The 12,297-nt window shown below is 46.6% G+C and overlaps 1 protein-coding gene across 1 annotated transcript in view; it reads right to left on the reverse strand.

Annotated features, from left to right (window-relative positions):
• SSRP1 (structure specific recognition protein 1) overlaps positions 1–12,297 on the reverse strand; it is a 135,194-nt gene that overhangs the window by 75,582 nt on the left and 47,315 nt on the right. The window contains exon 6 of the mRNA XM_082269205.1: positions 3,059–3,162. Within this exon, the coding sequence (XP_082125331.1) occupies positions 3,059–3,162 (104 nt within the window). The remainder of the gene's footprint in view (positions 1–3,058; positions 3,163–12,297) is intronic.

Below are 12,297 nucleotides of genomic sequence, written 5' to 3' on the forward strand. Positions count from 1 at the left end.
TCGTGTTGAACTGAGCAAAGGGATCCGCCTCGAAGGACGACACCATCAGTTCCAGAACTCCCAAACAAGTCCGAAGGGACGACCATTTGCTGGACAGCAACAGCTGAACCGCGGTCTGGAGTTTTTCCAGAGGAAGAAATACCCTGCCGGAGGATGAGTCCAAAGTCAGGCCTAGATAGTCCAGTCTCATTGAAGGGTTCAGGGATGATTTCGGAGTTCTCATGGTGATCTCCAAAATTGTCACCAGCACCGAGGGAGATTCTGCACAGAGAAGCAGATCGCCCAGGTAACCCAGGACCGATATCCCCCGCCAGCGCCAGGACCAGAGCCAACACCTTTGTGAAGACCCAAGGAGCAGAGGCGAGACCAAAGGGTAACACCACAAACTGATAGCGATCCTCTCCCACGGCAAAACGGAGAGACCATCGTTGACTTGCACATATTGGGATGTGAAGGTAGGCATCTTCGATGTCTATGGAGGCCAGGAAATCCCCCCCGATGTAGGGAAGCCACCATCATGCAAACTGATTCCATCTTAAATTTTTGAACTCACACGAAGCAATTCAGTGCCTTCAGGTCCAGGATTGGACGCACTTTGCCCTCCTTCCTGGGGACCGTAAACAGGTTCGAAGAAAAGCCCTGAAAACATTCCGCACAAGGAACGGGAACTATTACTCCCGGTTGTACCAGGTCCTGTATTGCCCCAAAGAGAGCCTATAAGCGATCAAGGGACAGTCGCACATTGGAAGGAAAAAACCTCCCTGGTGGGACGATCAGAACTCGATCATGAAACCAGACCGTATGACCTCTTGAACCCATTTGTCTTCTATCCGGGAGAGCCACAGGTCCGGGAACTGGCAAAGACGTCCCCCCCACCCCAGATATGCTTGAGGGCGCACCTTCAGGACGAAGTGGTCTTGTCCTCAGGTATGGAGAAACTAGATTTGTGTTTGCCAGACCAGGGCCGCTTAGACCCACCCGAGGGAGTCTTGAAGGGCTTTGCCTTATCGACTGACCCTGAGGGACGAAAAAACTTCTTGTGGGCTGAAAAGGAGGGACCCCGCCTGCGACGAGGGTCCTTACTCGTTAGCCTGCGGGAGAGGTACTCTTACCCCTGTGAGGCCATCGATAACGTCATCCAGGGTAGCCCCAAACAGGGGATCTCCTTGAAAAGTTAGATCCGTCAAGGCCTTCTTTGAAGTCTGATCCGCCTGATCAGACCTGCCGAAACCCAATACAGGAGCAGTATCCAGGGCGACATCGCAAATTGCAGCCCCCTCACCCCGCAGTGGATTTGCTGGGTTCCCACATCGTGCCAATGTGAACTGACCATAATGCCGCTTTAAGGGACCTAGAATGCTCAGGCGTTTATTTAATTTTTACCAGAATCTAACCAATAATAGCTTATTTACAGGCAGAAAAGTGCTGCATTTAGAGACGTACAGCAGACAGTTTTGTACCCCCTAAACAAAGCACTATAGTAATAAATGAGCCCGTTCACAGTGGTGTCTACATACGAAAAATGTGTGCTGCATTCAGTTGCGCACCAAAAAAAGTAGGACACAGGTACAGATTTTATACACAAACGCAAGTATTTTAGATGTGTATTTTACACAGGATCTTCTAGCTCTACCAGTAAGAACCTCTCTTTCAGAAAATGCATGCATGTTCATGTGAATGAGCCCCAATACTCATTTTTGAACAAACCTTTAACAGTCCAAGCTGTCTTATCAAAAGCGGCAGTTTGAAGGTTGAGACAAATTGTTTAACGCAGACTGGGATGCCTACAATGATCAACTATTATTCATATACTGTAGTTAAAACCTTTATTCCGAAAAAAAAAAAAAATATATATATATTTTTTTTTTCCTCAAAAAAAGAACATTCCCCTCTGGGTGATCTATGTACATTGCAAGGATTATAACAACCTTTGTTGCAGATTCCTACTTTTTATTATTCTGAAGAAATCCTAATTTGTTCCTCTGTGCCCCTGTACTAATTGAGTCTAATGCGAGTGGTTTCATAAGTATCAATCAGGTATGCACTGCAGAGCAATATTGAGGAAAGCCGCTGGGCCTGTATCCCTTTAGAAGTGTTCCTATGGGGAGTATCTCACCAAAAATGACATTTGTGTTGCTGGGGATGCCTGAAATCTGACTTGTATCTTTAGGCAGACTTCTGGGAAAATCAGTGAGCCAATCACACAAGCAGAAAATGATAATCCCGGGGGAAGTTCAGTACACATTCTGTGTACAAAACAACTCCAGGTAGCCATATTGCATTGCATTTTCAGAAAATTACAACGACTGCAGATTGAAAAGGAAAGTTAATCTTTAATAACATTCAATTACAATATGACATGCGTTGAAATTGTATACACTATATTGTTTTTTCTATATTTGCAATTTTTTCCCCTACAAAAGTAGAGCTGCCCTTTGAGTACCCAGTGTTCTATTAAATAAATATAATATTTTACTTATACTGGTTTGCAATATGGGTGTTGTCCTCTCCTCATGAATTGTGCACCATATTACGGGGGGGGGGGCATTAGCTTTACTTTGCAGGGTGGCTGTTACACTGAATCCATATGATGCCCCTTGTGTGATTTTGACCTTTAAACATGAGGTCCTAAAGTGGATGTAAACCCCATTCATGAAATTTGACCTGGGCACATATATCTGTAGGGTTTACTTCGCGCTCTCTGAAGTCCAGTGTCTTTTTGCCATTCCTCTGTTATCAGCATGATAACTTCTGACAAGTTCTCCAACACAGGAGATAAAAGCAGTTGGGAATTTGTGTCAGGATAAGTGCACAGAGATAGATTAGCAGAGAGCTCGTCTAGTTACAGCACAGCTCTGCCTGTTTCTTCCTTCTGTGTGGAGGGGTTTCATACTGTTTGAAGGATAAGCCGGATTCTAGGTCAATCTAAGAGTTTGGAACAGTAAAGGTTTCTCTTGAGGAAAACGAAAGACAGAAGATACCAGTGAAGAATAAGGTGAGGGTAAAATGAGAGCAGAGAATACCTAAAGATGTAAGCATTTGTAATTGCATTGCTTACTCGTTCATGTTGAGGGTCAAACTAATTTCTTCATCTTTGGAGAAAAGTAGGATTAGAAAGTGGTAACGAGTTTGCCCTTGTTTAATGGGAGGGTCCAGACTTATCTGCATAGAGGAAAAAAAAAAAAAAAAGTGAATTTGTTGTAGTCATTACATTTCAATCTGTGTGGGTGTGTATACCAGCCAACTAAAACAAGCATTGTACAAATACCTGAAAGAACTGATGGTGAATGAGACACTCCAAAATCCCTCTCTGTCATACTTAGCCAGCAGAGGTCAAAATTGGAACAATCTTGCAGTCACAAAGATAACCAAGGCTCTCGGAATTTTAGAAGTAGCAGGGCAAGAGCCTGGCAAATTTAAGAACCATTTGTACAGAGGAGGAAAAAAAAAAAAAAAAACTCAGGAGGTCATTAACACTTGCGATTGGGGAGATGTTTAAAAAAAAAAAAAAAATGAATAGGGATCCGTTTTTTGGCGTGAAGCAAGACATCGCAGCCACAGCACATGTAAACCTCTTTCTGCTGCATTTTACCACCCCCTCCACCAAACTACAAATGCAGCAGAAAGAGGTTTACATGTGCTGTGGCTGCGATGTCTTGCTTCACGCCAAAAAACGGATCCCTATTCAAGTGAATAGACCCGCCCCACAACCGCTGTAATGCACATGGTTGCAAAATGGCATTTAAGGGGTTAAATTAGGTGGTGCAAAGACAACATATCGCCTCCTGCCTGTTTAATGTCTCTGAAAATTAAATCACTTTGAAAATGCACAGCACTGACTGTCAGGCACCCACGTGTATATAACAGAAAAAATCTATGGACGAGGTGGATGGGGATTTTAGTGTGCCCAAGAGTATCAATTAGATAAAATACAGATAATAAAAATATAAAATTTTATTGAAGGCAAGATAGTAAAACATATGAGAATATAGTATCTAGAAGGTGTATTGCAGCACACCCTGTATTGCGATGGATCGACACGTTTCACCCACACTTTGGGCTTCCTCAGGAACCAGATGTGTTGCAAGCTCTCAAATATACACACACACATATATTTATATACATATACACATATACACACACACACACATATATATTTATATACATATACACATATACATACACACACATATATTTATATACATATACACACATATACATACACACATATACATACACACATACACATACATATACACACATATACATACACACATACACATACACATATACGGAATTTTTGTAAAATCTTACCTGTAAAATTCCTTTCTCTGAGTCTTCCGACAGTCGCCGCCTCCTCTAAGTCATCACTATTGGGTATTGTCTTCCTATCCGTAGGAATAGCTAGGCATATAGACTTAGTCAAAAGACAAAAGGCATTAGCATATACACACCCATGGGGGCTGTCCCATCTGGTCAATACCCCCCCCCTGCATCACCACTCCCAACTCAGTTTGGTAGTATAGCAGTAGGTAATAAGAACCCCAAAAGAGGGGCGGCGACTGTCGGAGGACTCAGAGAAAGGAATTTTACAGGTAAGATTTTACAAAAATTCAGTTTTCTCTTACGTCCTCAGACAGTCGCCGCCTCCTCTAAGTCATCACTACTGGGATGTCACAAAGCAGTATAGACATGAGGGGTGGGAGACGCAACCGTAGAAAAGGCAACACAGTACCCACATCAGAGAAAGGAATCTTACATGCACCGTAAGAACCAACTGGGCAACAGAAAAAAACAATGCTCAACAGGAGCAACAGCCCAGGAAAGCAAATGCCAACAGCCAGGGACCCAGAGAAAAATTCATGGCACAGCCGCACTGTACTCCGCAGAGAACTTTGCGGCCAAAAGAAGCATCAGCTGATGCCAGAACGTCTACTTTGTAGAAATTGGAAAAAGTGTACACCGACGACCAAGTCGCCGCCTTGCACACCTAGGCCACTGAGGCCCGATGCCAATAGGCCCAGGAAGTACTCAAAGACCTGGTAGAGTGCGCCTTAACAGGAAAAGGCGGAACCCGTTCCTTCAAGGCGTAAGCCTGCTCAATGGTCTGTCTGATCCATTTGGCAATAGTCGCTGCTGACGCAGCCATGCCCTTCCGAGGTCCCTCAGGAAGGACAAAGAGGGAATCCGTCTTCCGAAAGGACTCTGTAGACGACAGGTAAACTCTGATCGCCCTGACAACATCCAAGGAATGCAAAGCAATCTCCTTTGGATGTTTAGGCTTCGTACAAAGCGAAGGCAGGACAATGTCCTCATTAAGGTGATATTCAGAGATCACCTTGGGAAGGAAGGATGGGGGTGGTCGCAAAACCACCTTATCCTTGTGAATTATCAAGTAAGGGGAGCGGCAAGACAACGCCGCCAGCTCCGACACCCTGCGAGCCGAAGTGATCACCACCAGAAAGGCAACCTTCTTCGACAGCAGAGGCAACGATATCTCCCTGATATTTTCAAAGGGGGCACGCTGCAAAGCGGACAGAACCAAGTTCAAGTCCCACGGAGGTAAGGGCTCCTTCCTGGGAGGAGCCAAATGTTGCACACCTTGAATGAAGGTGCACACCAAGGAATGAGACGCCACAGGGCGTTGGAAAACGACAGCCAGTGCGGACACCTGGCCCTTTATCGTGGCCAGCGCCAGGCGCTGATCCACTCCAGACTGGAGGAAAGCCAAGATTCTCGACACCGAGTAAGAACGAGGGGAGAACCCCCTGGACTCACACCAGGTGAAATAGGCTTTCCAGGTACGGTAATAGATCTTACCAGAGGAGGATTTCCTAGCCTTAATCAGGGTAGGGATAACCTCAGGGGATAGACCCTTGTCCTTCAAGACCTGGGTCTCAACAGCCAGGCCGTTAAAGCCAGCGACTGTAAAGCAGGATGGAAGATCGGACCTTGAGACAGGAGATCTTCCCGCAGAGGCAGGCGCCACGAAGGTGCCACTGCCAGGTGAACAATGTCGGCGTACCAGGACCGGCGTGGCCAGTCCGGTGCCACCAAAATCACCATGCGCGGTTCCGAGGCCAATCTGCGAAGGAACCGGGATATTAACTGAATCGGAGGAAAGGCGTACATCAGATGATACTGATGCCAAGGGGCCACCAACGCATCCGAGGCGTTCGCCAACGGATCGCGCGTTCTTGCCACTAATCTGTCCACCTTTCGGTTTAGCCGGGATGCGAACAGATCCACATCTGGGGATCCCCATCTCGCACACAGCATCTGAAAGACCTCCAGGTGAAGGGACCATTCCCCCTGGTCCAGGGTCTGGCGGCTCAGATAGTCGGCCTGCCAATTTTCCACACCTGGAATGTGAACTGCCGAGATCGCCGGGACATGAGTCTCGGCCCAAGACAGAATGTCAGTCACCTCCCGTGCCGCACGAGCACTCCTGGTGCCCCCCTGGTGGTTGATGTAAGCCACCGCGGCAGCATTGTCCGTCTGTACGCGAACAGGCAGGCCCCGAAGACGGCCCGACCACTGGAAGAGAGTTTTATCGCTCGCAGTTCCAGCACATTTATCAGGAGGGAGGACTCCTCCTCCGACCAAGTGCCCTGGGCAGACAGGTTGCCCATGACTCCACCCCAGCTGGACAGGCTGGCATCCGTGGCAACCACTGGCCACACCAACGGACGGAAGGACTAGCCTTCCGCCACCGACAGGGACTGGATCCACCATAGAAGAGCCAATCTGGTCTGGCGACTCAGGGAGATCTCCAGATCCAAGGACTGAGGAAGTCTGTCCCACCTGGCCAGGATCTCCATCTGGAGAGCCCGTGTGTGGAACTGAGCAAAGGGAATCGCCTCGAAGGCCGACACCATCAACCCCAGGCCCCGCATACAGGTCCTGAGTGACAAGGACGGATAGAACCCCCGAAACATGTCCTGATGAGGTACCGGGACAATCACTTTCTGAGCAAGCAGGTCATGCACAGCTTGATGCAATTCCTGCAGACGCCCCGGAAGCAGATGAAGATTGGAGGGAAAAAACCTGTCCGCCGGCCGGGAAAGGAACTCGATCTTGTAACCTGATCGAACGATTTCCTGAACCCACCTGTCCGATATCCGGAGCAGCCAAGGTTGGAGGAAACCGCGCAGACGTCCCCCCACCCCCGAAATGGGTGAGGGCGCCCCTTCAGGCAGAGGCGGATTGTCCCGCCGAGCCGGCATTGCCGGGCTTCTGCTTACCCGCCCAGGGCTTCTTCTGGTTGCCCTGGGCCTTGAAGGGCTTGCCCTTGGATTGGTTCCGAAAGGCACGAAAAGACCCCTGAGTGGCTGAGTGGATCTAGGCGCAGAACCCCGCTTGCCTCGGAAAGACTTGTTCTTCGGGTTCTGGGGCAGCATAGTGCTCTTGCCCCCCCCCCCGTGACGCCTTTCACCAGGGTATCCAACGCCTCGCCAAAAAGGCGAGAGCCAGCATAGGTAAAATCAGCAACTGTTTTCCGTGAGGACTGGTCGGCCGACCAGCTCTTCAGCCATATCAGTCGCCTGTTAAGTACTGCGACAAGGCGAGCCACTAAGGGGGGCCTCATTCAAGGCTGCATCACACAAATACATGACTCCTTGGTGGATCTGGTCCACCATTTCCAGCCGGGCAGGCGGCACGTCATCAGACACGAGATTGCCTCTAAGCATCTTAGTCCAATCAGCCACCGCCTGAGCCACCAGAACGGACGCGAAAATGGGTTTGAGCAATGAACCCGCCACCTTATAGGAATGGCGGGCTAGAGACTCCAACCGCCAGTCCGTGGGATCCCGGAAAACCGGGGTATCCTCAGTAGGAACCAAGGTAGCCTTGTTCAACACGGCCACAGTGTGGTCCACCTGTGGAGGCACACACCATCGTGATTCCGTAGCCGGCGCAAAAGGATAAAGCAATTTGAACCGACTAGGTACCAGGAATGGACGTTTCAACGTGCGCCACACCTCATTAACAGTGTAATGAAATTCCGCTGGGCATGGAAAAACCTGCGCAGACTTGCGGGTCCTGTGCGTCCCAAATGAGGACAACACCCGGAGGACTGGGCTCATCCTCCAAATGTAAGGTTTCTTTTACAGAAACAATTAACTCATCCATGGTCGCCCGTTCTTCAGGCGACCTTGGGGAGGATGTATCAACACCCTCCAGTTCAGCCTCCCCCTCAGACCCCGGGGGGTCTAAGGATGAGCGGGACCCTGAAAAGGGCACGCTCGCAGCAGCAGCAGCCATATCCCCATCTGAATCAGAAGAGAGAGACAACCTGGGCCTCTTTCTCGCAGCCCGTTCAGACATCAGCATTTCCATATTTGCCACCAAAGTCGCTACTACAGCAGCCAGATCGGGTCGCAGCGGGGCCACAGGAGAACTGGGGCCCCCCACTAAAGCTGGAGGAATCTTGCTTTCCTGAGAATCCATGGCTCAAGTTATCAGAAAAAAAACTACAGTGCAAAAACGGTGTACTGTCCCCTTAAAGAGCTCTGCGGCGTGCGCAGCCCACCGCTACTGTCACAGCTATGAAAGACCCCCAAAGGAGAAAAGAAACCGAGCCAGAAGCAATATACAGAGGGAAATTGAGAGCGATAACCTGCAGAGCCCGCAGAGCGTTGCTACCAGTGTCCTTGCTGCTGATGGAAAGGAAGTGCTGCTGGAGAGGGCTGGACTATATGCCAGACCCCGGGAAAATGGCTGCCCCATAGGAATGCATTGGAGGCTACGCCAAAATGGCCGCCGACATGCGGTCAGACCGATCGTTCCACCGCCCACAAAATGGCGGCGGATGGCGCCAAAATTACACGTACAATCACCCCAGAGGAGCTATACACGTGTGCCCACAATAAAGATGGCGGACCGTGCAAATCTTTCCCCGCTGCGGCCGCCACACAAGCACAAAAGTCTGCACCCCTAACATGCACCTAAGGTGACACAGGGACCGGGACCCCCGGCAAACATACAGATCTGCACAAACGAACCCCGCAGGGATCGCACAGGGAGTCACACAGGCACAGACATGGGGACACACAGCAACACAGACTGCCACCCCAAACAGAGGCCACACACAGAAAAGTACTTACCTGTACCCGATGGCGTGGGGGAGCCTCTATGCACGGATAAACCTCTGTCCTCATCTGACAGGGAGTGCCGTGAGCCAGGGACATGACGCTGCAGCACCGCAGACGAGTCCTGTGAGGTAGCCACCTCACGGCTGCATCCCTGCAGCAAACAGGGATGGGTCGTTCGTAATGCCAGGGCAAACCATAGCTGAACGCTCGATGGCGGGCTGGGGGTCCATCTGACCCTTCTGCCCTGGAGAACCAGGGCGGTCAGTCCGAATCCCAGCACCGCATGATCCATCTTCATCCGAAGAGAAGACTAACACTAGAAGCTGACAAAATAAACAGCTAGTAAAGCAAGAGAAAAAAATTACATTTTCAAAGAAAATCAAATAAAAGATTAGGAAGGCTGAGACTGAAGCCCCAGCACAAGGTAGCCTGACTATTCCGGACGCTAGGCAGATTAAAACTGAGTTGGGAGTGGTGATGCAGGGGGGGTATTGACCAGATGGGACAGCCCCCATGGGTGTGTATATGCTAATGCCTTTTGTCTTTTGACTAAGTCTATATGCCTGAAAAGTCTAATGTTGAAAAATGTAAAGTAATGCACCTGGGAGCCAGAAACCAGAAAGCAAGCTACTCACTAGGGGGGGAACCTCTGGGTGAGTCTAGGATGGAAAAGGACTTGGGGGTACTGGTAGACAACAGGCTTGGCAGTGGCATACAATGCCAAGCCGCTGCAAGCAGAGCCAACAGAATACTGGGATGTATAAAAAAGGGGATTCACTCCAGAAATAAAGAGATTATTCTCCCGCTCTACAAGACTCTGGTCCGGCCACATCTGGAGTATGCTGTCCAGTTCTGGGCACCGGTCCTCAGGAAGGATGTGCTGGAACTGGAGAAAGTCCAGAGAAGGGCAACAAAAATGATTAGGGGGAATGGAGGACATCAGCTATGAGGATAGGCTACAAGCACTGAACCTATTCTCTCTGGAGAAGAGACGATTGAGGGGGGATATGATATCAATGTACAAATACTGTACTGGCGACCCTAGCATAAGGAACAAACTATTCCGAGAAAGGAGATACAATAAGACACGTGGCCACTCACTAAAACTAGAGGAAAGGCGGGTTTAACCCTAAAGTGCGTAAGGGGTTCTTCACTGTAAGAGCGGTAAGGATGTGGAATTCTCTTCCACAAGCAGTCGTATCAGCAGGGAGCATTGATAGTTTCAAAAAACTAGTAGATGGGCACCTTAGAGACCACAACATACAGGGGTATACGATGTACGGTTAAAAGCAAACACACACACATCATAGGTTGAACTGGATGGACTGATGTCTTTTTTCAACCTCACTAACTATGTAACTATGCCTAGCTATTCCTACTGATAGGAAGACAATACCCAATAGTGATGACTTAGAGGAGGCGGCGACTGTCGGAGGACGTAAGAGAAATATATATATATACATATATACACACACACACACACACACACACACACACACACACACACACACACACACACACACACACACACACACACACACACACACTCAATAGAACCCCCAAATTAAAATTCAACGCCCATGCCATAGAGCCTATATTGATATTGTCAAAAATGTACACAGCGTATGCGCAGAGAGAAGGAGCTCACAGGCCCCCAAAAGAAAAAAAAATACCAATAAACCATAAGTGCAAGACACACAAGGTTCAAAAAACACATAGCTACCAAGAATCTCTGGTTAGAGCTACTTGTCAAATAGAAGGAATAAAAAAAAAAAAAAAAAAAAGGAATATGTTCATATAAAGGAAACACACTGTTCAGCAACCATGCTGACAGCAAGCTAGCCGAGAATTTCTCTGCACATAAGCGGTGTACATTTTTGACTATATCAATATAGGCTCTATGGCATGGCCGTCAAATTTTAGTTTGGTGTTTCTATTGATTGAGATATAGATATATATATATATATATATATATATATATATATATATATATATATATATATATATATATATATAGTATAGTAAAAGGGAATGGTCTAGCACTTGCAATTGTAAACACCTCCATCCCTAAATTATGCGAAAACAGAGAGGTGGCCCTAAACGGGACTTTATATGAGGTTGAATACAATAGTCATAGAAGATGAAAAATATAAATTTTATTATCAGATAAGGATATATGATAAATATAGGCATGAATATATATATATATATATATATATATATATATATATATATATATATATATATATATATATATATATATATATATACATACATATACACACATACATACACACCCCCTTTGAGAAAGCCTGCGATGTGTGTGTGTGTGTATATATATATATATATATATATATATATATATATATATATATATATATATATATATCTCTATATAGAACTAAAATGTAACAATGTGTAGATTTTTTTTTCCATTTAACTATCTAGTTGGTGTTTTTTTCCCTTAGAGTGCAGCTATAAAAACAAATGGTTTGTAAAAGTCCGGTTCACCTGGCATAATTTCTTTTCTATTAATGAATGTGAAAAACGACACTTTTTGCACATAAAATTATTCACCAAATGGTGTAAAACAGCTGCACTCAAAATCATCCAGCTACAGATCCACCACAAATTATAACCCAGAATTGTTGAGCTGTCCCTTTAAATAAAAGTGAAAATCAAATTACCCAAAACACCAAAAAGTGTAAAAGTCCTCTTCATGCTAAAGTGAAACTTGAGATTTTCCATGACACCTTTTGAACCCATCACCAACAGTAATATCAGCTGCTGACATCACATGCACTAGAGGTAGCTGCGTGTATGTTTCTCGGATTTGCCTACTTGTTTGATACAATGTGAGTACTTTTGTTTTATAAAAAAAAAAAAAAAAAAAAAGTGTTACATTAGGAGACTTTGTGCTTACACTACATTGTGACATTGGCTGAGCGAGACTGAAAGTTTTACATGGACCCCGCTGTGCATTCAAGTGGTTCTTGGTCGCTTAATGTGGATTACTTGGAGTTTCTCTGAGATACAATGGGCAAAATGGACCTCCTATTATGTTGGGTCCCGTTTTCTGGTACGCAGCTATTACCATTATTGGTGATGGATTCACAAGGCGTCAAGATTTATTTCAAGCTTTACTTTAGCATGAAGTGGACTTTGTTTATTACACTTTTTGGTGTTTGAATAATTTGATTTT

This window comes from Pelophylax lessonae (genome assembly GCF_965119305.1).
Source record: "Pelophylax lessonae genome assembly, chromosome: 9".
Taxonomy (NCBI): domain Eukaryota; kingdom Metazoa; phylum Chordata; class Amphibia; order Anura; family Ranidae; genus Pelophylax; species Pelophylax lessonae.